General features: G+C 51.0%; 2 protein-coding genes across 2 annotated transcripts; one reads left to right on the top strand and one right to left on the bottom strand.

Annotated features, from left to right (window-relative positions):
* Window positions 1-1982: 1982 nt before the first annotated feature.
* Window positions 1983-4307, bottom strand: Apoc3 (apolipoprotein C3). Its single transcript, XM_028866560.2, has 4 exons — window positions 4218-4307; window positions 3618-3685; window positions 3187-3310; window positions 1983-2245 (listed from the first exon to the last, which is right to left on the bottom strand). Exons 2-4 carry the CDS (start codon window positions 3670-3672, stop codon window positions 2125-2127), a joined length of 300 nt encoding a protein of 99 aa, XP_028722393.1. The 5' UTR covers window positions 3673-3685; window positions 4218-4307; the 3' UTR covers window positions 1983-2124.
* A 5429-nt stretch (window positions 4308-9736) lies between these two features.
* Window positions 9737-12157, top strand: Apoa4 (apolipoprotein A4). The gene is made up of 3 exons (XM_028866498.2): window positions 9737-9894; window positions 10172-10298; window positions 10989-12157. The coding sequence occupies exons 1-3, from the start codon at window positions 9846-9848 to the stop codon at window positions 11986-11988; spliced, it is 1176 nt and encodes a 391-aa protein (XP_028722331.1). The 5' UTR covers window positions 9737-9845; the 3' UTR covers window positions 11989-12157.
* Window positions 12158-27340: the final 15183 nt, after the last annotated feature.

Below are 27340 nucleotides of genomic sequence, written 5' to 3'. Positions count from 1 at the left end.
GCGTCAGTTCTCTTTCCCTACCATGTGGGTCCCAAAGACCAAACTCAGGCCACCAGGATCAGTGTAGCAAATGCCTCTTCCACCTAAGCCATCTTGCCAGTCCTTATTTATTTACTTATTTATTCATTTTATTTTGAGACAATGTCTCTGATGGCACAGGCTGGCCTCAAACTCATTTTGCAGCCAACAGTGATCTTTAATGTCTCATCTTCCTGCCTTCATCTCCCAAGGGCCAGGGTTACAGGGATGTACCACCACACCACGTTTATTCAGTGCTGGGGCTCAAACCCAGAGCTTTGTGCATGCCAGGCAAGCGTTCTACCAACTAAGCTGCATACCAAGCCTAGGTTGTTCATTATTTTTTGTTTGTTTGTTTTGTTTTTCGAGACAGGGTTTCTCTGTGTAGCTTTGCGCCTTTCCTGGAACTCACTTGGTAGCCCAGGCTGGCCTCAAACTCACAGAGATCCGCCTGGCTCTGCCTCCCGAGTGCTGGGATTAAAGGCGTGCACCACCACCGCCCGGCTTTTTTTTTTTTTGGAAGGTTGTTCATTATTTAGACCAGCCTGCTGCTGGCACACACAATTACTTAAAAAAAAAAAAATTAAGTGTAACCAAGCATTCATTCATGCAGATGAGGATGTATGCACATTCTTACACCAACAACCTTTCTCTCACTCAGCTGGCTCCTCTTCGTGCTCGTGTTAATACGCAGGTAGTCTTTACACATCTGGAGAGTCCTTCTCCCTCCCCCAAGGCTCCTTTTCCATCCCCCGTGTGTCTTCCTGAGCCCCTGGAGGAAGGAGTGGCCTTTGAAATCACACAGAGCTACAACAGGGATCAAGGCAGATTTGGGTGGGAAGGTTTCCAGGTGCGGACACTGAGGTTGCCGGCTCTGGGTGGTCAGGAAGAGAAGCCCCTGATGGATTTCCAGACAGAACACAGTCCGGTCAGCTGGTTGCACCAATGCTGTCCAGAAAGGAGCCTCCCACAGGCTTTTCCCATGACAGCAAAGTGGAAAATGGACAGCCGGCCCTGCGGTGTGCTCGCTCTTGACCCAGGGCAACGGCTGTCACCTCTCTGAACGCTGATGTTTTATTTTATAGTGTGGGAGACCTGCTTTGTGACCCTGGATCTCTCTGAAGTGAGTGCTTTTGGGTGGAGGGAACATAGTAAACAACTCTGTTGAGATTCTGAGAACACTGGGTCTCCATTCCAGTCTTAAGACGTCAGCCAGTTTAGCTATCACAATGAGGTCTGTTTACCAGGCACCTGCCCTGTGCAGATGCTGGACCACATGGGTTTTTTGTTGTTGTTGTTGTTGTTTTGTTTTTTAGGTTTTTTTTTTTTTCCAAGACAGGGTTTCTCTGTGTAGTTTCAGTGCCTGTCCTGGATCTCGCTCTGTAGACCAGGCTGTCCTCGAACTCACAGAGATCTGCCTCCCGAGTGCTGGGATTAAAGGCATGCGCCACCACCGCCCGGTGGGCCCCATGCTTTTGGACACTACCATTTCATGTTCAAACCTGCTGTGGAGGGCCAGATCGCACCCACTTTATACATAAGAAATGGAGGCAGCTATGATGCAGTGGGCAGACTTAGCCAACCAGCCTCCACCCCGCCTCCTTCCTTTCGGTGTGTGTAAAGGGACCAGGCAGCCTGGACCATGCAAACCAGCTGCACAGGTGTTGTGATCACATCTGACCTCAAGACTGCAGGTGAAATAAAAGTGCTAACCGGATCGAATCCACCCTCCAGTCACTTGCCTGCACTGTCCTGTACTTGATAGTTTGTCGCAGGCTGTAACTGCATGTCTGTTACCCAGTTTGATCTTTCTCAGGAACACATCAAGGCAAGCAGGTAAGCAGAGGTAGTCCTAGTTACGAAGGAAGAAATGCCCCAGACACAACTAAAGCGTGCATGAGGTACAGCCCCAGGTCCACTCATTCCCACTCAGACATCACGGTACGTGAGATACACCACTCACGGCAGCTTCTCATCCAGCTTTATTAGGGACATGTTTAGGTGAGGTCTGGGGAGGGGTGAAAACATGAGAATACTTTCGGGGCCACCCAGTGGACCCAGAGGCCAACAGGAAGGATGCACAGGCACATTTGGAACATAGAGGTCTCAAGGCTCAGTAGCTGGAGTTGGCTGGCTCTCGGGGGTAGATTCCCAGAGGCCGGAGAACTTGTCAGTGAACTTGCTCCAGTAACCTTTCAGGGAGCTGAAGCCACCATCCATCCAGCCCCTGAGGGTTAAAGCAACATGAGGCATCCATAGAGATGTGTGTGAAAAGTTCCCCTGCAGGCAGCCAGACCCACAATCGCACCCAGGGCCCTATGGGCTCTCCAAGCCCTTAGCACCACCTCACCTAGTACCACCCCAGAATCGCCTGCAGCTACCTCCCAGGGCAGAAGAGGTGGCTAAGGTGGTACAGGGGCAGCCTAGGAAACCCCACCTTCATCCGGGTTGGATCAGACATTCATGGGTTCCCCCCCGCCAGTCAACCTCCTTTCAGGCCTGAGGCACCGAGCACTGGGGAGGTTGATGCTTAAGGTCAGTCTGCCTTTGTAGTCCATACAAATAGTGTCCTGGAGGTGTCTTGAGTGTGTGGTGGGGGGGATGAAAAATTACTGGAGGACCCATGAGCTGTGTGATGTAGGCCAGGTCACCTAACTTCTCTGAGGCAGTTTTTCTCATCTGCAAAGTTAGGGAAGTAATACCCTCTCCACAGCCTATTCTGGGGACAAAGAACGTCTGTCAGCCTTTTTCTACATAGGCCAATATCAAATGTCAGCCAAAGCCATTGGCCAGGAGCAGGGGTAAGGATCCATAGTGGGCAGATGTCTAACTCAGATTGGGCCCAGGGCAGAGCCCCAAAACCCAGGCTGAAACTAGAGCAGCTAGGCCTCCCCAAGCAAGCCTCTGGCCCGTGCTTAGAGAAGACTTGCCCCGGGACTATGTGCACCTCAGGCCAACCCGAGGAGAAGTGAAGGAGACAGAAGAAGGCTGCTTGTTCTGCTTCTCTTCGCAGCCCCAGTCCCCAGCAAAGGCCCCATGAGAGCTCCGAGGCTCAGACAGACCCAGGCCCTGGGGAAACTGGGGGAGCCACAGTCTCTGTGTGGGAGTCTCAGGACCAGGGTAGGGGTGAGGGGAGAGGGAACAGGAAAAGAAGGCCAGTGGGCATACCTGGCCTGCTCAGCCATCTCAGACTTCTGCACACTGGCTAGTGCATCCTGAACCTTCTTGGCGGCCTGTTCCATGTAGCCCTGCACAGAGCCCAGCAGCAACGACCCCTCTCCCTCACTAGCTCCTGCAAAAGAGCAGAGTGGGCCGGGCGGTGGTGGCGCACGCCTTTAATCCCAGCACTCGGGAGGCAGAGCCAGGCGGATCTCTGTGAGTTTGAGGCCAGCCTGGGCTACCAAGTGAGTTCCAGGAAAGGCGCAAAGCTATGCAGAAAAACCCTGTCTCGAAAAACCAAAAAAAAAAAAAAAAAAAAAAAAAAAGAGCAGAGTGGAGCTGTGCCAGCCCTCAGCTCCCACCCAGTCACCGCTCATCAGGACAGCGTCCCCAGACCAGCTCCCACAGAAACCCCAGCCCCATCCCTCCACAAAACTCACGGGCAGATGCCAGGAGTGCCAAGAGGGCCACGATGAGGAGGGTCCGGGGCTGCATGGCACCTGCACACCTGCAGGAAATTGTCCGGTCAGGGGATACTGTGGGAGGATCTGCCATATCTAGGCCCTTTCCTGGAGAATGCCGGGGGCCCTGGGATGAACCCCAAGCCTCTCTCCTACAGGTACCAGCTCTCAGACAGGGGAACTATAGGAGATCCAGGCCCCAGGGTAGGGTGGAAGGCGGGGTGTGGAAACCCTCTACAGAATGGGACATCTGCCCATTCTCTGCCCTGGTGTGCTGGGTGACATCAGGTTTCTGTCCCTCTCTAGACCTCAGTGTGTCTGCCTGGAGCAGGCATGGCTATCAGAGGCTCCCAATAGCTCTGCATGCTGAGCAGGAGACAGCATGACCCGATTCCAGACAGCTCTGCCACTACCCAGTGCAGAGCTCTAGGCCCAGTGGCCTCCCCTTCCTCCCCAGCTTCTAGCCCTCCCCCAACCACCAGGAACCCAAAGGTGGAGGCCACTTCGTGGGTCCCAAGCCTCCTGTAGGCTAGTTGGCTGGGTGGCTCTCTGTCCCCTCCCTCCCTTCAGGGACATTACCTGGAGTAGCTAGCTGCTTCTAGGAATAAACTGAGCAGGCAAGCAGGAGGGCCCTGACCTGTTTTATATTGGCCCCGGGAATAGGACAGCGGGCACAGCAGGCCCAGTGAGCTGGCCAAAGGTCACCTGCTGAATAGTTCAGACCAGAACCTGAGGTAGGGAGGCTGTGCAGCCAGCTGCCAGCAGAATTGAGAAATCCCTCCAAGACTGCCCATGCTATTCACCTCCACCTCTGCAACCTATTATGCGATGGAGTTGCTTAAAATGCATTCTCCTCTCCTCAATGATATAAACAGAAGCAGTGGCTGGTGGGATTACTCACTGGTCTGGCTTCTCTCGGTGAGGCTGTGAGACAAAGGCTCAGGGGACAAGCCTCAGACTCACTTTAGCCCTTTGCACTGACTTTCCAGACCCATGTCTCCTCGCAAAGCCCAGGCGACAGCCTGGAACCAGTGACAGGCTTCTTCACAGAAGCCACTTGAAAGTCTCGTAATAGAACGGAATGGGGAATCTGGTGCAGCCATAGATGAGCAGTGGCAGAATTGGGGTGAGAGGTGGCAGAGCGTAGGTCACATGGCTCCCCTAGACCTCCACCTCAGGCCTCTACCCACCGATGTGTTCCCAGCAGTCTCCTTTGTTGTACCTGGGCCGGGGTTGGTGAGAGAAGGACAAAGGTCATGCTAAGCCCAAGGCCTTTGCCCCTCCCTCCTCCATGTACCTCATCTTGCCCTCTGGACCCATTGATAGCATCCTGAGATGGGAGCAGGGTTATGGCTGGATGATATCTGACCCCTACACAACCCCTGGCTGTGAATACCTGGGAGCCCCAAGGTATGGAAAGGCCATTCACAAAGAAGGTAAAGGAGGTGCTGTAGGGCACACAGCTTCTCAGGAGGGACCTCAGACTTCTTGAAACTAAGATGTCCCTGAACTAGCACTGAGAGTCATGGCCCAGATAGACAGTCTTGGAGAACATTGTCTTTTGGATGTGAAGACTTTGGAGCCAAGAAATCCTAGGTTTAAGTGATACCTTTGGGACTGGGGGAAGAGGCCAGTTGGTCAAAATGCTCATCTTGAAAGCAAGAAGACCTTAGTTCAATTGCCAGTACCCATGTGAAACATAGGTGTCCACGGTAATCTCAGTACTGGGAGCAGGGAGATAGGTGGGGGACAGGTCGCCAGCTATCTGGAACGGATGTCCAGCCAGCCAAACCTCTTCAGAGAGCCCCAGATACCACTGAGAGATCCTGTCTCACAGAGCAAGGGAAACTGCTCTTGAAGAATGCCTGCGACCGACATGTGACTTCCACAGGCGTGCATATCTCACGTGCACATGCACCTGTGTACACACAAACAAACATGTAACTGATGCCTTTGACACCGACTCACAGGGTCTGTGCTCGGAAATGAAACAGCTCAGAGCCTCTGTTTACCCTGTTCATGGGGACAGAACATGTTTCCCAGAGCATGGAGAAACAGCAACTGGCTCAGGGAAGAAGGACAGACTCACAGTCTCCCTACCTCCTAAACACCGGCAGCCCAGCCAGAGCCCATGCACAAATAGGGCCTTTAGCAGGCAGCGTTCTCTCAAGCATGGCCTGAGAAAGGAGCCTGGCTTTGCCCTCTGAATTCTTAATCCTTATCTTTGCCTGAGACCTGAAACTCATCTATCAGAAATTCATTCTTTTGACGCAAGACTGTTTTCTGGGGTGGCTGGGATAGTGTTTGCTTTTGAGTCCAGCACTCTGAAAACAGGTAAGGCGATCATGTGTTGGGATGATCTACCTGGACTACTCAATGAGACCCTGTCTCAAAACAAAACAAAAAAAAAATAGTTTGTTTTCTGTTAAAATGTAGGTTGTCCAAATCCTGTGACTTAGGCATTGCTTACTTCATTTTATGGCTAAAATCCAAAGGCCCAGTCAGGTGGAGGCCTACTCAGTACATACCACCCAGCAGTGGAAAAGCTCAGTCCCAGCACCTCAGCTGGTCCTCGGCAGCCATTTGTACCTAAGTGTCCTCTGAGAAATGCCCTTGGTGGCAGCCGAGAGTGAAGAGAGTTGATGAGAGGAACCAGGATTGGGCACTGTGTGTGGTGCCGCCAGCTGCTCTGCCCTTTCCTCTTCTTGTTTCTTGCCCTGAAGCAAAGGGCACAATGGGAATCAGATCCCAACCTGGGGTGTGGTACCAAGTCCTTGGCCCGGCTGGGACAGGCAGACAGGCTGAGTATGGGTATGGAAGCCTGCCAGTATCCCAGGACGGAACATGGCCGTTGAATCCAGGAAAGTCCGAAAGCGCTGATACAGAGCCCCAGCCATGGGGTACTGAGCTGCACAGAGAACTTAGGTGTGTGGACCCTAAGCTGCCTGCAGGGTGTCTTGGGACCTGGGGCCTGGGACTCAGCCCATTCCAAAGTACTTGTGCCCTCTCAGCCACTGGGCTTTGGCCTTAGGAGGCCTCATGGTGGCTTTCTGGCCTAGAGTTCTCTAGGAAGAGGACTGTTCTTCACTTACAGACTCAGGCCCAGAGAGGACCCAGCAGTGGGTGGGTATCTTAGTTTCTTTTCCTGTTGCTATGATACAATATCCTGACAAAAACAAACTGAGGGGGCCTGGGTGATGGTGGCGCACATCTTGAATCTCAGCACTCGGGAGGCAGAGGCAGGCGGATCTCTGTGAGTTCGAGGTCAGTGTGGTCTATAGAGCGAGTTCCAGGACAGGCTTCAAAGCTACACAGAGAAACCCTGTCTTGAAACAAACAAACAAACAAACAAACACGAATTAAGGGTTCATCCTGGCTCACCCGTGGGGAAGCTTTGGTGGCAAGAGTTTGAAGCAGCTAGTCATATCATTTACAGCCAAGAGCCATGACATGCCAGCTCTCAGATCAGCTCGGCTTGCTATCTCCATTCTGTATCGTCTAGGATCCTTCACCCAGTGACTCCTCTCTCAGGTGATTCAAAGTTCTGTCAAACTGACAGTTAAAATTAACCATCACAGTGGAGAAGTCTTGAATGCTTGGGCTGAGGATGGCCCTCAGGAGTAGCTGCCAGTCTCCTTCTGTTTGGCTAAGAGCAGATTAAGTACACGCGAGTCCCAGGGCTCTGCTCTGATCCTGTATGGGCAGATAGAAAGGGCAGCTATACATGCTGTATAGCTGTCAGCTTCACTGGCCACGAGCTCTGGGTGAACACAGGCAAGGAGACTGAGGGTCAGAGATGTGAGTGCCAACACCACTTGACCCTCTGTGCCCGATGTCCCCTGATTGTCACAGCAGGCTATAAGGCAGGTCTCTTCTTTTCACCAACAGCTGAGACATAGGGTTCTCACTTAGCCATGCCCCCTATTCAAATTACTTGCAGATGCATACGACACATGCCCTAGTCTTGGAGAAGTCAATATAGTCATTTATGCCTTCCAGGAGGCAGTACATCCTCCATGCCAGGGCTGGTACATACATGAGTGCTGGGCACACATGTATGCATGCTGTGTCCCAGTCTCTTAGCTCAGAGCCAAGTTCTGTGTCCACGGACAACTCAGCTCTCTATGCATATCTGTCAATCAATCACTGGCAGCCACTCTTGAACAAGCTTAGGTAACAGAGATCTTCTCAGAGAGTGTACAAAGGGGCATCTACCTCTGGACCTGTCCCACGCTGGTAGCACCTGGTACTCAGCCTGCAGGTCCAGGAGGTGGAGCTGCCGCTGAGGTATCCCGTGTGACTCATCCCCCTTCAGTTCTGACCTTTGGGCCCAGCACAGGCTGGACCAGGCCTGATTTGGCAGAGCAAGATGGGGACCAATGAGTCAAGGGCACAGAGAGATAAGCCTTTTAGAGGCAAAGCATGGCTAATATTCAATGAGCACCTACTGTGTGCCAGATTATCTCACAGAATCTCCACAGCAGACTCAGAGGGGTCATGAGACTCACCCAAGGCCACACGCTCCATACTGTGTGGAATTCAGACGCAAACCCAGGGAGTCAGACTCCAGAGCCTGAACTCAGAAAACACTGAGAGGTCAACAAGATGACTCAGTGGGTTAGTCACCAAGCCTGATGACATCAGTTCGATTCCCTGGAACCCACCAGGAAGGAGGAGAGAACAGGCTGCCTCACGTTGTTCTCTGACCTCCACACATGTGTTGGGGTGCATGTATACCCACCGCCACCAAATATTAGTAAATAAAAAAATTAATTTTAAAAAAGCCTCCCTAAGCACGGCTGCTCCAGGAAGGAGCTCCCTCCTGGCCACTTGAGGATGCCATGTGGGGAGCATTGCAATTTAGTGGGGACCCAGCTGTCTTCAGTCCCAGGAGACAAGCCAATCTGGACACATTTAATAAAAAAAAAAAAAAGGACGGCAACACAGCAAATCTGACTCGGCACAGTTGTGGTCTCTTCTGATGGCTCTGGGTTCACAGAATGTCTTGCGGGTGGTAGCCAATGGGACAATACGATGGGTGTCAGGATGCAGTCCCTGGTGTGGTCCACGGAGGCCCCACACTGACCGTCGTCTGGCACCTTTCCTGTGGATGGCTTCTGCAGTTCTATGTGTGGACACACTCGGGGTTTCAGTGGGAGAACACAAAACTCACTTTCCACAGCAGTGCCTGTCACCTTCTGTCTGAGAGGGGGTGGCCTTTCTGCATGGCTCTTGAGTGTGGCTGGGGACAGTGGGACTGCAATCAGCCTGTCTCTCAAGGTTGCCTCTAGTCCTCCACTTGGTGACCCTCTGAGAGAAAGGGACGGTCCCCCTCTGCCATCCTCTGGAGGGCCAGGTTCTCTCCTCTCTTCCGAGCTCTGATCTACACAGAAAATCACTGTCATTTTTTTTTTTTTTCAGCAATTACTCCGGACTAAGCCCCCTGCCCATTTCACAAGCACTTTATAATTTAATGTAACAAATTCTACATTGTCCAAAGGAGAAACTGAGGCCTGGGACTTCAGACAACTGGACTGAGGTGAGTCAGCTTGACAGTGACGAGACATAAAGCACACTTAGGGGTAGGTAACCCCTTCAAGCCCAGGTTCGGATCCTTCCCTGCCCGAGGGCTGTCACAGACACCTAGGTCGCAGCTCACCGCCTGTTGCAGCCCTGAATGGGCCTGGTGCCTTGACTGTGGCTGATGCTCTGAGACAGTTTGGGTTGGGGACAGCTGTCAGAGAGGGGGCTGTCTCCCTGGGGTAGAAATAGGAGACCTGGACCTTGTTCCCCACGCCTGGCACAGACCCAGCACCGCCAACAGGGCCCCTGGGGTCGCAGTCCTGTTCAGGGACTCCCCTTGACTCCCAGGCTGGGTCCTCCTGAAGCTCTGGGCTACCCTTCCCAGCCTCCTGTACAGGGTGGGGCCAGGCCAACCAGGCTGCTTCCCCCTGCTGCCTGTGTGCCGTCAGCTTCCACGTTGTCTTAAGGTCACTAAAGTCCAAGAGGCCTCCTGGGAGTGTGTCACCTTCCAACGTGGAGTCACACTGGGAAGGAGGCGGGGAGAGGGAGCCGCAGGGGCTTTAAAAGTCGGGCTGGCTTTGTCTGCAGCCAGTTCCAGAGCGACACAGGTGAACAATTTCTTCTCACTCGGGGAAGCATCATCCAGTGTAGCCGAGGCTGTCACAGCCCAGTGAGGAGCCCAGGATGTTCCTGAAGGCTGTGGTGCTGACCCTGGCCCTGGTGGCTATCACCGGTAAGTAGACCCAGCTCTCCAGCTGCTGATGCTGTATAGGAGGGACAGCATGGAAAGCCAGCTCCTGAACTAGTGGACAGCTCGGGATGACCTTGGGTTTGCTCAGCAGCTCATAGGAGAACAGGCCCTCGTTGGCACCCAATGCTCCCTGGGTTATCCCAGAGATGGAGAAATGGGTTGGGTTGCCCCAACTCCAGGATCATCCAGCTCAGAGCGGAGGCAGGGGGTCCGGGAGAGAGATGCATGCTCACGACTTTGCTTGCCACTCTCTGCCCAGGCACCCGGGCTGAGGTCAATGCGGACCAGGTGGCCACTGTGATGTGGGACTACTTCACTCAGCTAAGCAACAACGCCAAAGAGGCTGTGGAACAACTCCAGAAGTCGGACATCACCCAGCAGCTCAAGTAAGTGGGCTCAGTCTGCAAAGCTCGTCTTTCCTGGAGGCCGAAGCTGACTTTAGAGGTGGGGCACCAGCACTTGGGAACCTTCCTTCCTCACTAGGGGAGTCTGGCCTCTCTGGACCTCAACTCTCCTTGTAAATAGGGAAGTTGGACCCAGGGATCAATCCCTATAGTACCTTCCTATTTTTGTGTGCTCGAGTTTGGTAAATAGCCACATCCCATTGCAAGCTCGTGATAGAACGAGAAAGAAGGCATGTCCTGAGAGACAGGATTTCCAGGACACAGGTGCCTGTGCCAACAGGGGAAGTGAGGTTGAGGTGCCTGGGGATCCTCCGAACACACACAAGGACATCAGATCAGAAGACATACAATTGCACAATGTGACCCTGGGCTGGGGAGGGGGGAGTTAAAGTCCAGTCCTAGTCTTTACCCACAAGGAAAGGAGTCACATGATGGGTAGATAAAAGATGCTAAGGCTCAGCAGAAGCCTTGCAGATAAAAATCTAAAGTAACACTAATCCTAGTAGATTTCCTGAAAGCATGACCCACCCCAGGGAGGGCCACAGGGACAACGTGGAGGTCTCGCTTTCCATGGACACACTCCTGGCCTAGGCAGGTGCATAAAAGCTGAGTGTGCTGCCAGTGTATCCAATGCCAAGTGTAACGGTGCTTCTCCCCACCCTTTCCCTGAAGTACCCTCTTCCAGGACAAACTTGGGGACGTGAACACATATGCAGATGACCTGCAGCAGAAGCTGGTGCCCTTTGCCGTAGAGCTGAATGAGCGCCTGGTCAAGGACACAGCAAAGGCAAAGGAGGAGTTTCGAAAGGAGCTCGAGGACCTACGTGCCCGCTTCATGCCCCATGCCAACGCCGTGGGCCAGACGATCGGGGAGAACGTGCAGAAGTTGCAGGAGCACCTGAGACCCTATACGGAGGGGCTGAAAACCCAGGTCAGCACACAGGCACAGGAGCTGAAGCAACAACTGACCCCCTACATGCAGCGCGTGCAGACCACACTGCAGGAGAATGTGGACAACCTGCAGGCCTCAATGGTGCCCTTAGCCAACGAGTTCAAGGAGAAGTTTGACCGGAACGTGGAAGAGCTCAAGGGGCGCCTAAACCCCCGCGCCAGTGAGCTGAAGGCCACGATTGACAGGAGCCTGGAAGAGCTGCGCGGCAGCCTGGCCCCCCTCGCCGAGGGCATGCAGGAGAAACTCAACCACCAGCTCGAGGGCCTGGCCTTCCAGATGAAGAAGAACGCCGAGGAGCTCCAGACCAAGGTCTCCGCCAACGTCGACCAGCTGCAGAAGAAACTGGCCCCGCTGGTGGAAGATGTGCAGAGCAAGCTGAAGGGCAACACCGAGGGCCTGCAGAAGTCGCTGGAAGACCTGAACAGCCAGCTGGACCAGCAGGTGGAGGCGTTCCAGCGCACCGTGGAGCCCTTGGGGGAGATGTTCAACAAGGCTCTGGTTCAGCAGATGGAGCAGTTCAGGCAGCAGTTGGGTTCCAGTTCGGGGGACGTGCAAGGCCACTTGAGCTTCCTGGAGAAGAACCTGAGGGAAAAGGTCAGCTCCTTTATGGGCACCCTGGGGAAGAAGGGGAGCCCAGACCAGCCCCTGGCCCTCCCTGTCCCCGAGCAGGTCCCGGAGCAGGTCCCGGAGCAGACGCAACCCAACCCCCTGGAGAGCTGAGCTGTCCCTGGTGCCCCCGACCCATCCCAGCAGCAGACACCTGCCCTGCCCCACCACCTGTCTGTCAGTCTGTCCCTAAGCACTCCTTGTACCAGTTTGAGGACACGTGTCCTGCAGGAGATGACGCCTCATCTCGCTACTCAATAAAGCTACTGAGAAATTAGCCCTATGGGGTTTGCCATGTGATTCCTTGGGGGCTGGCCTGAGGTGGGGAGAACAATGCTAGGCAAAGCTGGGCAGCATCTGGTGGGGACTGGATGATGGGGGGTGGGGGTGGGGCAATGAACCTGCTGGAGGCTCAGGGGTTGGTGTGATGGAGAGGAGAACGCAGAAAAGATGTCTGTCAGAAAACAAAACACGCACCCCCACTTACAGACATTTAACCACCAAGCAGTCAGCAAATGCCCTCAAGGTTCCCGGCAAGGTTCTGAGCACCAGACAAGTCCAAACAGCTTTTGCGGCATTGTGTGCCCAGAGACTGGGTTTCACGTTGACGGGGCACCCCTGGAGGACAGCAAGACAGTCCTTGCCTTTGGAGAGCTCACCGCACATTGAGTCCCTTCTTGTCCGTGCTTGTGTCTTTGAACTTACTTATAGAAAAGTGAGCCACCCTCCTCTGTCCCGCTGCAAAGTGTTTCTGCTTGCTCCGGAAGTGCCTCCACCTGGTAACTAAACCAGTTGACTCCAGAGCATCGCAACAGACACCACAGGATGTGGATGAGTCTGGGTGGAACAGATGCTGGAGCTTGCAGAGATCCCTGGCACGCTCTGCTCAGGAGCCTCCTGACGGATGGCCTGCCTGTCTGTGGCAGAGCTTGTGGCTGCTGGCCTAAGAGATGGGGAGCTCAGAGGACCCCAGCAGTTTCATGGGCACAACCATTCCTGGGCTGCTGCAGTCTCTGGCATGAATTCTCCCCTGCCCTTGGGGACACCGGGAGGGAGTCTCAGAGTAGAGCTAGTCCAGGGCTTCCTCCCAAATATTTCACATACTGGCCGTAGCCTCTCACCCAGGCTTGCGAGTTGCACCCCTTCTCCTCAGAATGGAGAAAGTCCTCCTGGGATGTTCTGGAATAAACTGGAACATGCTGTGGGTAGCCCCAGCTGCCCTTGCCCCCTCCTTCCCTCCCCAGACTTCTTCAGTCTGCCATAAACCCAGGCCTGGGTTTGAATCCTGCCTTCCCAGGTGCCTGCTGGGTGATTTGGGGGCAGGTAACAAATCTTTTTTTGGAAAGGAAAAATGAGGACGCCTGAGCCAGAGTTGCTCAGCAAGTCTGATGGTGCTCGGGGCCAGGCCCTTAATACCCAACGAGTGCTGTATGCTGTGCTGTCCCAGTGTCGTGGACACTCAGGAAATGTCCTGCTCACCTCCCCAGCCTCCAGATCCAGGCCACCAAACCCAGGCAAGGGCAGGCCCTTCACATCTCCCCGGCCACTGCTAACCCGATCCTCAAGTCAAACTGTCACAGCTACTTCCACCTGTGACCACTAGCAGAGAAGACACAGGTGAACACATTCAGCCAAGATAACCAGCACCAGGAGGCTTGGTGACCGTCTCTGGGAGGCTTTCCCAGAGCACTGAGATGCTAATAGGAGCCAGGACAAAGGCTAGTTGGTTTTCTGAACTGGTGTGGAAACTTCTGATCTCCCCTGTAGGTAGATGAGTTCTGCCTCTCAAAGCCCCCCAGTCTTCCAGACCCTGTTCTACTACAAATTCTGAGTGGGACTCCTGAGTTTTTTCCTTCTGTCTCCAGGACTGTCCCACACACTTGCAGGGTCCTACCATAGTCCTAGTTTCCCTGAATGAAATACACTTGCTTGCTTTCTCCTGAGTCAGGATGCCACTCCTGGCCTTCAGTCTCTGAGGTCCCTGACCTGGCATGTGCTTCCTGGTCACAGCCTTGCTTCTTCTGTCCCCTCAAACTCATGGGTTGAAATTAACGTGTGTGTGTGTGTGTGTGTGTGTGTGTGTGTGTGTGTGTGTGTGTATGTGTGTGTGTGTTTGGGTGGGTGGGTGTTTGTAAAGGTCAGGGGATAACCTCTGGTTCTGGTCATTCTCAAGAGAACCATTTGCGTCCTTTGCCATAGGGTCTCTCATTGGCCTGGAGCTCACCAGTTAGGGCAGACAGGCTGGACGGTGAGCCCCAGGGACCCGCTTGTCTAGGCCTCCCTGAAATAACTGTGTTTCATCCATCAATATAATGATGTTAGGCCAAGTCAGGTGGCACACGCCTTTAAATCCAGCACCCAGAAGACAAAGACAGGTGGATCTCTGTGAGTTCCAGGCCAGCCTGGTTTACATAGTGAATTCCAGGCCAGGCCAGGACTATACAGTAAGACCTGTGTCAAACAAAAACAAATAAACAAAAAGACGACGGTGACGATGACGACATTAGGCTGGTTTATTTCACTTCCGGTCATGCGGTTTGTTATAGGTATCCTCCCTCAACTATTTAATACCAGGATTAAATAATTTTATTTGGAGTTAGTTTTTGAGTTTTCTGCCCATCGCCGTGAAACCATCACAATGTTTAAATCAGCTGTGACCCCTGGGTCTTTTCAAATGTCCTATAAAGAACACACCCACAAAGATTCAGCTGGCTCACAGCTAGAAATGACAATAAAGGACTCTTGTAACTTGATCCTCAATCTAGTACCAAGCTTCTCTCTCCTCTACCAGTAGGTGGGGCCCCAGAGCCAGGACAAGAGCGAAAGTAACTTGTGGGAGACTACCTGAGGCTTCCTCAGGTGGAAAACGGCCCAGATATCACAGTCAGTGCAGAGAGACACACAAGCAAATCTGAGAAACTACTTCCGTCTTGAAGGAGGTCAGAGAGAAGCAGGAAGTCTGTGGCTTCAACAGACCTACAGTTTTTATCGGGGACTGGGTCCTTCCGAGAACGCTAGACTAGAAAACAGTCTTTGCAGAGTCAATTTAGGCCTACAGCTTACGGCCTCCTCTTTTAATTTTTAAACCACATTTATTTGTGTGTGTGTGTGTGTGTGTGTGTGTGTGTGTGTGTGTGTGTGTGTGTGTGTTGGGGGGTGTGCAAGTGTGCTTGCACGTGTGCTGTGAATCTCTCCCAAACCTGTCACTGGTGATCTATAAGGAATGTGTGGTTTGAATGTATATGAATGACTTCTCTGTACGTTTATTCTTTGATCTAACCCAAAGAAACTCGAACAAGTCTCAGTTATTCCCATGAGCTTTAGAAGCCTCAGGTATTAGATGAAATTTAATAACTTGGAAGAATGTAAATAGAATTTTGGGTAGTTAGATTAAATTAGATTAATAGGGTTTTTTCCCCTAGTTTTTAGAAACTTGCAACAAAACAGAATCTGTGTTAATTAGAGAGAGAGAGAGAGAGAGAGAGAGAGAGAGAGAGAGAGAGAGAGAGAAAGAGAGAGAGAGAGAGAGCTGGATAGTGGTGGTGCACACCTTTAATCCCAGCACTCAGGAGGCAAAGGCAGGTGGATCTCTATGAGTTCAAGGCCAACCTGATCTACAGAGAGAGAGTTCTAGGACAGCCAGGGCTACACAGAGAAACCCTGTCTCCAAAAACTAAAAAGAAAAAGAAAAAAGAAAACCAGGATTGGGATTTTTACTTATGAAAGGGGCCCCATGGACAGTCCTCTTTCCTTCAAGTATCAGACACAGCAGGACAGTGCCATCTATGAGCCAGGGGGTGGGTGGTTCTCACCAGACACCTCACTGCCGGAACCTGTATTTTGGAGTACCCAATCTCTAGGACTATGGGAGATAAACTGTGAGTTTAATTAAAAACTTGAGCCTTCTTATCTATGGTATTTTGTTAAAGTAGTCTGAACAGGTCTCCAACAACAGCTCCCAAGTTCTGAATGCTCCTTGCTTTGGCTGGGCAATTTCCCTTTGAGGAAATTGCTTCTGTTTTTTGAAACAGGGTCTCATGTATCCCAGGCGGGTCTCCAATTGGACATGTAGTCAAAGATGACCTTAAACTTCTGCTCCTCCTGGCTTTGTGTGCCAACTCCTATGCAAATGTGTACCACCACCCCTGGCTCTCTGGTGCGTCTTGTCTTTTAATGTTCTTATTTATACATTTATTTGCTTACACATTTATTTATGTGTTTGTTTATTTTGTGTGTGTGCATGGACACATGCACATGCGCGTGTATGCATATGGGTACGTATGTGCGCACTCTTGCCATGGTGTGTAGAGGGCTGAGGACAGCTTTCATGTGTGGGTTCTCTCCTTTCACCACGTGGGACCTGAGACTGGACTCAAGTCATCCGACTTGACAGCAAGCTCCTTTGTTTGCTGAGCCCTCCTGCCAGCCCTCTGATGAGTTTTGAGGGAGGACACCTGTGACTCCTCATACAGCTGCGGAGAACTGCAGCCTCTTACAGCCCAGGGGCAGCCTGGAGTTCCAGTATTAGGAGGCTGAGGCAGGAGGATTATGAGTTTGGGACTTCACTGTGGGACTCTGTATGGCGGGAAAGAAGGAAGGAAAGAAGAGGGAGAAGAGGCAGTATGACTCTCTCCACTGGTCTGGTTTATGGTGACAGCGGCTATATTTTTCTCCTACTTCCCCTGTTATCTTTTTTTCCAAGCTTTGCAGAAATTAAAAACAACAACAACAAAAAAAACCTGGTTCAATCAATTCAGCTTTGGCTCAAATCTTCCAGCACAAGGTCAATGGCGAGCAATTAAGATCCCTGCCCCCCAAACCTGCCCATTGTTTTCTGGGGAGTCCCATGTACCTTGGCCTTTGGAACCACAGCCTCCTCCCTGTCTGCACAAGCCATGCTGGCCTGTCTGTGGGACACTTAGTCCTCAAGGAGAGAGCCATCCTCTCTGCTCTCAGACAGTGAGTGGACTTAGCCCCTGTGGCCCAGTTAGCCCCAGGTCATCTCTAGCAGCCAAGACACTGGACAAATGGAAAGTGACATCTGTCTGGGCTTGGGTGATCAGTCCCATTACTGTTCAGAAACGCGCTGACTGCTGGGTGGTGGTGGCGCAGGCCTTTAATCCAGCACTCGGGAGGCAGAGCCAGGCAGATCCCTGTGAGTTTGAGGCCAGCTTGGGCTACCGAGTGAGTTCCAGGAAAGGCGCAAAGCTACACAGAGAAACCCTGTCTCGGGAAAAAAAAAATGTGCTGACATCGGATCTTAAGTTTTCCATGAGGTCCTGAGTTCAAGGGAGAAAGAGTCCTGATATGGGTGTGGGAAACTTTGTATTATTAACTCTGTGTGTGTGTGTGTGTGTGTGTGTGTGTGTGTGTGTGTGTGTGTGTGAGAGAGAGAGAGAGAGAGAGAGAGAGAGAGAGAGAGAGAGAGAGAGAGAAGGAGGGAGAAGGAGGGAGAGAATTAGAGTCTCCTGTAGCCCAGGCAGGCTTTGAATTTAACATGTAGCTGAGGATAACTCTGACCTTCTGATCTCCCTGCCCGTACCTTCTAAGCTCTGGGATTACAGATAGGAGCTGACATGCCTCGTTTATCCAGTGATGGACATGGAACTCGGAGCCACGTGTGTGCTAGGCAATCACTCTACCAACCGAGTCACATTCCCAGCCCTGTTGTTACATTTTGAAATAGTGTAATGGTCTGGCTACATGGACTGGGTTAGCCTTGAATTCCTGACCCTCTTGTATGCTATGATTACAAGAAAACATCACCATACTCAGACTAAGGGTTTTTTTGTTTGTTTGTTTGTTTTAATGAAAATACGTCCCCAAGATTTTAAGTTAAAAATATGTTGACAATTGTCCGCTACACAACACTATTGCTACAGTCTGGGTTTAAGATGTTCCTCAAATGACCATCTGGTGAGACCTGACCACTGGCCATGGCACCGTTGGGAGCTGGTGGAATCTTCAGGGGCTGGAACCAGTGGGAGGGTCACCGGAGGAGTTGCAGTTCTTGAAAGCGACATGGGGACCCGGTCCATTCTGCTCTCCTTCTTTGCTTCCCTGCCAATACAAGGTAAGCAACTTCGTGCAGACACACACTCTCACTATGATGTACTGCCTCGCCGCAGGTCCAAAAGCAGCAGGCTAACCGGCCTTGGAACCTCTGAGACCCCCTTAACCAGAATGAACCTTTTTTTCTTGTTAGATTGATTTCTCTTGGGTATTTGTAATGGCAACAGAAAGCAGATGAACACAGTGTGTATTTGTACGTGACGGCCCAAGGCCAGGTGAAGAGGCTCTTAGGACAGCCGGACCTGGGCATCCATCAGTCAGAGAGCACCGTTAAATAGTGCATGCTGGGTGCTAAACAGGAGACCCTGAAAAATGGCAGGAAGGAGATTCAAAACAACGGTTTCCTGAATTCCCTGAACAGGCCTTTGGAGAATACAGAGGGAGGGGGTTGAAGAAAGGAAAATGGACTAGAAGAGAAGGCTAACCATCCATCCATGGTGGCCAATAAGAAGTGTCCAGTAGCCAGGGCTGTGGGACTTTCTGTGGTGATGAAGCTACTGCTCATTGCTCGCTAACGTGAGGCGCTTTTGAAAAACAGTTATCTATACTTAATGGATTGTGTAATCCTTAAAGCAGACTGTGACAACAATGATGAAGAGAGGAAGCAAAGGCTGTTAGTGCCACAAGGGGGTGGAAGTGGGATTTGAACCTGCGATAGCTACCTTGGCAACTTTTCTGTTAGCTGCAGAGCTGTGATGGCAAAATCCTCACAGATGAGTAGGGATATTCCCACACAAGGGGCAGGCTTGAGCTCTGCCTCAGCGTGTTCCAAGCCCAGGATCAGGCTTCCGTACGAGAAAGGAGTCCAGAAGCCAAAGGAGCCAGTCCCAGGACTCCTGTGAGGGGGGAGGGGTTTCCATTTTTAGTTTATAAATTTCTAGAACATTGGGATTTTAAAAAAAGATTTATTTTTATTTTCTGTGCGTGATTGTTTTGCCTGCACGTATATATGTGCACCACACGCATGCCTAGTGCCTTCAGAGGCCAGAAGAGGACGCCAGATTCCCTCAGACTAAAGTTACAGACAGGTGTGAGTCACCATGGGAGGCGCTGGGAACCAAGCTCAGGTCCTCCTCAAAACAGCAAATGCTGGTAACCGTTGACTGTCTCTCCAGCCCAAGCCTTGGAGTCTAAAAATAAAATTTGGTACTACTTTTTGTTTCTGTTTTTTGAGACAGGCTTTCTCTACATAGCCTTGGCTGTTGTGGAACTCACTATGTAGACCAGGCTGGCCTCGAACTCACAGAGATCCACCTGCCTCTGCCTCCCGAGTGCTGGGATTAAAGGCATGCACCACAGTCCAGGACAGCCAGGACTGTTACACAGAGAAACCCTGTCTCAAAAAACAAAAAAAGAGTAGGAGGTTCTGTCTACCCAGCCATGGGGAAGTCATTATCCCTGCTGGGTGAAGCTCCTTCAGTGTGGCTGTTTTACATCACCTTTGATCCTGCTGGCAACCCCTTCCCGCTGCTGTGTAAGTAAACCAGGAAACTTATCAGTTCCACAGTGAACTTTAGAATCGTACCTTGGTTTGTCATTGGACCTTAGGCAGAGGGGTAGATGTTTATGTGTTTCCCAGGGAATGAATTGTGTCAACACACTCCAGACTGAAAACATCCCCACTAAGCCATTGTGAATGCTGAGATGGACTCAGGTGCACACATATCCACCCCAGTTCCTGCTCCTTGTGCTTTTGGCTGTGTATCCAAGAGGAGAAACTGATGGGTCATGTGCTAATTCTATGCTTAACTTTTTTAAAAGTTTTATTTGTTTATTCTCTCTCTGTCTCTCTGTCTCTGTCTCTGTCTCTGTGTGTGTGTGTGTGTGTGTGTGTATGTATGTGTGTGTGTGTGTGCATGGAGGCCAGAAGGGGGCCCTCATGTCCCCTCTGTCACTCACCACTTCTGCTGAACGAGGGTCGCTCCCTGAACCTGGGTTTCCATTTTCTTGGCTGCACTGGAAGACAGCCCCAGGGGTCTTCCTGTCTCCGACCTCCTGAAGCTGGACAGCGGGCACCGGAGTCCTCTGAGTGCTTCGCCAGCCCAAGTTGCTGTTCAAACCCCCAAAGAACTCCCAAGTTCAAAGGTCAGCAGGCCTCTGAGGAGAGCAAAGGGGTCACTACCCTTGGAGTCTCTGGTGTCCCCAGTGGCCTTGATCAGGGCACAGGGTGGGGATTTGAGGGCTGCTCTCCTGCACCCACACAGATCTTGCTGCGTTTGAAAAATTGTCCCAGCCCGATCAAAATCAGCTCCTGTCTGGGGGTGTCCTGTCTGTCTGCTGTTGGCACGGGACACCTACTGTCCCCAGAGGAGAAGTTCAAGCCTGCTCTGCAGAGAGAGAAACAAGCCGGAGGTTCGCCGGGGACATCTATGTCTGGGAATGAATAGAGTGGGATCCTGGTTGTACTGCATGGATGAGGAGCAGCTGATAATAGAGGAGCACATTGGAGACCACAAAATTTCCAGGACATGGGAAGGAGGAGGTTCTAAGACAGTGGGTTAGTGCTCTGGGATTAAAGGCCTGGGACCAAGAACCATAGAACCAGTGTAGGATTGGAGGACACCACCTGGTGTCCCTAATCATAACTGCAGATGCCCATAGATGGTCAGTGCTCAATAAACATTTGTTCAAGCAATGACTGGAATTAACACATCTTTTTTTTGCTAAATCTTATGGCCACACAGGTTCATCTAACACTTGTGGTGATATATTGTGTACCCTAATAAAATTTGCCTGAAGATCAGAGAACAGAACAAGTCACTGGATTAAACATAGAGGCCAGGCAGTGGTGGCACACACCTTTAACCCCAGCACTAGGAGAGTTGAGACGGGAAATGATATGGGTGGGTGGAGAAAGGTGTATAAAGCTTGAGGAGACAGGATCTAAAGTCTTTTGACTGGGGAAAGCTTTTTCAGGCTAAGGAGTCCTAGAGGTAAGAAGTAACAGTGTCTTGTTCCTTTGTCTCTCTGATCTTTCAGCATTTACCCCAACGTCTGGCACTGGGGTTTTATTATAAGAGCTAAGATTTAATATAAGATTTAAGATTCGTACAATAGTTTGGGATGGTGGTGGTGGCGGCGGCGGCGGCGCACGCCTTTAATCCCAGCACTTGGGAGGCAGAGGCAGGCAGATCTCTGTGAGTTCGAGGCCAGCCTGGGCTACAGAGTGAGTTCCAGGAAAGGCTCCAAAGCTACACAAAGAAACCTGGTCTCAGAAAGAAAGGAAGGAAGGAAGGAAGGAAGGAAGGAAGGAAGGAAGGAAGGAAGGAAGGAAGGAAGAAAGAAAGAAAGAAAGAAAGAAAGAAAGAAAGAAAGAAAGAAAGAAAGAAAGAAAGAAAGGAAGAAAGAAAGAAAGAAAAGAAAAGATTCATAGAACAAACACCCAGTTGTTTCTCAAGGGGATTATGCCGGTTAATCTCCTCCAACCCTGGATGGTCCCTGCAGTCCTCCGTGCTGGTAGTCACACCTTGTGTAGCCTCCTGCTGCAGCAGGCTGACCTGTGTGATCAGGAGCTGTTGTGGAAGACAGAATGCATGTTCCCAAAGTGGGAGTGCAGAGGGCATTGGGGCCCCCTGATTGCTTTCTCTGGAACCACCTCTCTCAGGAAGATAGCCACCGTGTTTGAGGAGACGCCAGCAGTCTTATGGCGTGTTCCCTGTAGGGATGAATGGAAATCCTGCCCTGACAGCTAGCAGTGACTTGTTAGCCACGTACATGATCTGCCTTGGAAACGGACCACACTACCATGGCCCCAGCCTCAGCCCAGCCTTTAGATGATGATTGCTCTTGCTTGTAATCTCCTGAGGAATCCACAGAAATGGCAAGACCAGGCTGAGAAGAGAGCTGGTAGAGTGTTTGCCATGCAGGCCGGAGGACCCGAGTTTGATTCTCAGAACCACACACACACACACACACACACACACACACACACACACACACACACAGAGAGAGAGAGAGAGAGAGAGAGAGACACGGACGGACAGACAGAGAGAGACAGAGAGAGACAGAGACAGAGAAACAGAGAGAGAGAGAGCGCCAGGCCTAGTGGTATACACTTGTAATCTCAGCACTGTGGAGGCAGATCTCTGGGGTTCACTGGTCAGTGGGCCTAGCCTAATCAAAAATTAAAATGAAGCTGGGTCTTTCTCTGTACAAATGCTGCATTTATTTCAGTCTTTCCTTCTTGGACCCACAGGGAGATAACTTCTGTATTTGTATTTCTGCACAGTCTCTGCACATACTCTTTTATGGAATCCCCAACATTTACAGAGCTATCAAGCTGGACGGGGACTGTACTTCACAATTGCTTTAAGATGAAGAATCTTGGGTTCTGTCTTTCTCTGTTGCTCTGCGTGCGTGCGTGTGTGTGTGTGTGTGTGTGTGTGTGTGTGTGTGTGTGTGAAAAATCACATCATTTATTTATTTATAGTGTGTGCATTTTTTGCTTGTTTGGTTTTTTTCTGAGACACGGCTTCTTCTGTGTCAGGCTGGCCTTGAACTGACTATGTAGCTGAGGATGGCCTTGGACTCCTGAACTCCTAGTTCCACTTTCCAAGTGCTGGGATTGCAATTATGTGCCACATATGGCTCTGCACGTTCATCTATTTATGATGACCCATGTGTGGCTCATGTCTACAGAGTGTTTTGAGAAGGGCAGGCTGTTTCTAATCCATATGCAGGCCCAGCATCATCCAGCAGGTGCAGCATCATCCAGCAGGCTCAGCATCACCCAGCAGGTGCAGCATCACCCAGCAGGTGCAGCATCATCCAGCAGGCTCAGCATCATCCAGCAGGTGCAGCATCACCCAGCAGGTGCAGCATCATCCAGCAGGTGCAGCATCATCCAGCAGGTGCAGCATCATCCAGCAGGTGCAGTATCACCGAGCAGGTGCAGCATCACCGAGCAGATGCAGCATCACCCAGCAGGTGCAGCATCACCCAGCAGATGCAGCATCATCCAGCAGGTGCAGCATCATCCAGCAGATGCAGCATCATCCAGCAGGTGCAGCATCATCCAGCAGGTGCAGCATCACCCAGCAGGTGCAGCATCAAACAGCAGGTGCAGCATCATCCAGCAGGTGCAGCATCACCCAGCAGATGCAGCATCACCCAGCAGATGCAGCATCACCCAGCAGGTGCAGCATCATCCAGCAGGTACAGCATCATCCAGCAGGTGCAGCATCATCCAGCAGATGCAGCATTATCCAGCAGGTGCAGCATCATCCAGCAGGTGCAGCATCACCCAGCAGGTGCAGCATCAAACAGCAGGTGCAGCATCATCCAGCAGGTGCAGCATCACCCAGCAGATGCAGCATCACCCAGCAGGTGCAGCATCACCCAGCAGGTGCAGCATCACCCAGCAGGTGCAGCATCATCCAGCAGGTGCAGCATCACCGAGCAGGTGCAGCATCACCCAGCAGGTGCATCATCATCCAGCAGATGCAGCATCATCCAGCAGGTGCAGCATCATCCAGCAGGTGCAGCATCATCCAGCAGGCACAGCATCATCCAGCAGGTGCAGCATCATCCAGCAGGCACAGCATCATCCAGCAGGTGCTCTACTTTGATTCTTTAGCAGTTTGAGAACCCACCATGGTGAAAAAACTAGAGCTCACTTTTCTCAATTGCCAGTTTAGGACCAGCAATCTCAGGCCTGCTAAATTAGTCAGAACTAGTTCATTTCCTTCATAGCTCCTCCCAAAAGTTGTTGTGACTTATTCTTCCTTCTTCCTGTCCTTCCAAGTCTAAATATTTTCTGTAAAAGGTTCAGCCCCAAGTAAAAGCAGGTACATATACTCTGCTAGCCGTTTCTGGATGGATGTCTACAGAAGCGGCCTGGGCAGATTGCCAAAGGCTTTGCTGTGCATCCCTCCATTAGCATGGAAGCTGCTGGTGCCAGGCACCCAGGAGGGCTGTGGTACTGGGGCAAAGGGTCCCTGGATGGGAACAAGCTTGTACACTTCCTTCCATTTACATTTTCAATCTAAGGAGTAATCATGAAGTACATTGATCTCACCATAAGAATGTTCATTGTAGTCTTATTAATAAGCATATTTTATTATTTTTAAAGTTTTTATTTATATGTATGTATGTACCTCTGTGTGTGTGTGTGTGTGTGTGTGTGTGTGTGTGTGTGTGTATGTGTACACCACATGAGTGCAGGTAACCTAAGAATCCTGAAGAGGGCGCTGAATATCCTATTACAATTGTTCTCTTTCTAGCCCTATCTATAATTCTAAAACTTGGAAACAATTCAGTAAGAGAAAAATGCCGAGTAAATCACAGCATGCCCACATTTTCATCCATTGAGAGCCACAATGTGGAACAGCAGCAGGGCTCCCTAAGTAAAGCGCTAAGTCTGATGACCTGAGTTTGAGCCCCAGAAACCACATGGTGGAAGCAGAGAACTGATTCGTACAAGTTGTCCTCTGATGTGTGTGTGTGTGTGTGTGTGTGTGTGTGTGTGTGTGTGTGTGTGTGTGTACACGTGCATGTGCATGCACAGAAATAAAAATTAGCCATACTGGGATGAGGAGATTGCGTTGTAGGCACAAAGTGCCTGCCTCATAAGCACAAGTACCTGAACTTGGATTCCCAGAAGCCACACGAAAATCCAGGAGTGGCAGCACCCTTCTGTGACCCCAGCTGTGGAGTCTGAGGCTCATTATTCAGGCAGCCGACCTGGATCAAATAAGTGAGTTGCAAGTTCAGTGAGAGACAATACTTCAAAAGATAAGATGAAGAGCAGTTAAGACACCTGTTGTCAATCTCTGGCCTTCACATGCATCTGTACACACACATATACACCACACACACAAAATACAATAAAAACATATATGTTAACATACGCCTAGACAAATAACATGGAGGAATGTATGTGCTGATGGTACAATTACAAGTGATTCTCTTTCTATTGAGTATCTGCACATTTTCTGTATTGTACTCTTTGCTAAGATGTACTTGGGGAGGGGCAGAGGCAGAGGATTCATAACAAGTTGTAGCGTAGCCTGGTCTACATAGCTAAGTAGGGCTATGCAGAAACTCTGTGTGGGGGGGCGGCGGTGGAGAGAGAAAGAGAGGGAGTCCCGAATATCCAGCTTTTGGTTAATTTTAGTTAATGTTTTAGTAGAGAAGATCTTATACTCAAAAGGCCTGTTTATTTCTACCTGGGGATTGTGTCAGGCCACCTGGAGCTTGTCCATGGGGCTGCCTCACTCTGCTCTTATTATTTATTTGGATTTGTTGTTTGTTTTTGCTGTGGGGCGACCTGGGGACTGAACTCAAGCTTGAACGTCCTGAACATGGGCTCTATGCCCCCAGCCTTGGCCTTTTACGGCAGTCCTATGGATCAAACCCAGGGCCTCTGGTCTGCTAGACGAACACTCTACCGAATGAGCTACATCCCTAGCTCTATGACTCCGAAGACCCTCTACAGAGGAGCCCATGGAGAGCTAGGGGCAGTGCCCATAATCCCAGTTCTTCCAGAGGCTAAGGCGGGAGGGGTCCTTGAACCCAAGAGTTTGAGCCCAACTTGGGCAATATTGTGAAACCGTGTCTTAAAAATAAATAAATAATAATGTGCAGCGCATAATGGTGGCACATGACTTTAATCTCGGCACTGGGATCTCTGTGAGTTTGAAGCCTGCCTGATCTGCAGAGAGAGTTTTCAGGTCAACCAGGGATACATGTTGAAATCTTGTCCAAAGAAATAAAAAACAAATAAATACCCTCGGAGCTGTTTCTTTCCCACTAGTTGGTGGAGCCCTTTTCTGTGAATCTGGCATGGCTCCTTTCTGGTGATGATAGTTACGTAACTGGCTGAACTGTCCTCTTCCCAGGACTCCAGGAAACCTGGAGCCAGGGCGACGGCCAGTTCCCTCGCCTTTGGCGCCTCTTGCTGCCTCCACGATTGTGGTTGTTTTTTTAATCCTCTGCTGTCTTGTTTCCTTCTCTGGCCCCAGTCTTTCTCTTCCCCGTGCCCTGGTCTCCACCGTCATCCATCTCAGCCTTCATTCCCAGTAGCTTCAGCTCTCTGATGATGCAGAAGGGTCCTCTCCAAATACAAGCTGAGCAAATAAATACCATTTATCTCGTTTGGCGCATCCGCACGGTGTTTACCCAGTATGCTGAGTACATCTGTGGTATCAGTCCACGTCACTGGCCCCACCCAGCATTGCACCATCCACAGGGGTTACTGACATACACACCAGGCGGAGGCCACTTCACAGCCCCTGTGGACCATGGTCTCAGAGGGTAGACAGGTCATCCAGGCAGGCCTGAGGACTTGGTGTCCTAGTTGTAACAGGATCTGGTTCTGACTACAAAGGGGTCAGGAGAGGAGGGACACGGAGCAGGGTATGGGACAAAAGGACAGCCCCACTCTCAGAGGTGACATGGTAGCTGCACCTTGACTCAGCTGGCTATCGCCTGGCTGGTCCTGGGCTTCTTTTCCTGTATTCACTGCAGTCACCATGTGTCCCCAACAGCCCTCCCCCCTGAATCATAAACATCATGGGACCAGGGGAGGGGACCTGGCTTTCTCCTGAGCACTGACTTCTCCTGCCGGGGAGTGTGGATGCTTCCGCTCCTGTTTTGGATAGGAACTGGGTCCTTGATTGACTTCTGAGCACAAGGCAGTGAGCTGAACGGGACATTAGAGGCCATAGGCCTGGAATTGGCCTGGGGCAGGACCTTGTGACATCTCTCTGAATCTCGGTTTCTCTATAAAGAGAAACATCTGCCTTGGAGTGTTGATGAGTGTTAGAGATACAAAGTTGATACTGCACTGGGCAGATGCTCTGCAAAGGAGACTCTCTATTAGTTTTCTCCAACCCTCTGGGGCCAGACTCAGGAGGTCTGGAAGAGCCTGGCTACCTCCCCCAGCGCTACCTGCCGCTCTAGCTGACCATCTTTCCCCTGGCACGCTGACTGAGGGCTGTGTCTTAGTTTTTTCCAAGACACGGCAGAGCGGCAGTTCTCAACCTGTGGGGTACGATCCCTTTAGGGATCAAACGACCTTTCCATCAGAAAACACAGATCTTTACATCATGATTCTTAACAGTGGCAACATTGCAGTTATGAAGTTAGCAACGAAAATAATGTTATAGTTGGGGGTCGCCACAACATGAGGACCTGTATTAAAGGGTCGCAGCATCAGGAAGGTTGAGAACCACCAGACTAGTAAGTCTATTCCTTCCCCCAACTCCATATTTGTCTTACTTTTCTCTTACTGACCTGTAGCGGCCTCTTTCCCATCCAGGGTTTATTCTTTTGTGTATTTTTTTTTTTTTTGGTTTTTTTGAGACAGGGTTTCTCTGTGTAGCTTTGCGCCTTTCCTGGAGCTCACTTGGTAGCCCAGGCTAGCCTTGAACTCACAGAGATCCGCCTGGCTCTG

Source organism: Peromyscus leucopus, chromosome 7, assembly GCF_004664715.2.
Source record: "Peromyscus leucopus breed LL Stock chromosome 7, UCI_PerLeu_2.1, whole genome shotgun sequence".
In the NCBI taxonomy this organism is placed as follows: domain Eukaryota; kingdom Metazoa; phylum Chordata; class Mammalia; order Rodentia; family Cricetidae; genus Peromyscus; species Peromyscus leucopus.
This window is presented reverse-complemented; position numbering and strand designations above follow the sequence as displayed.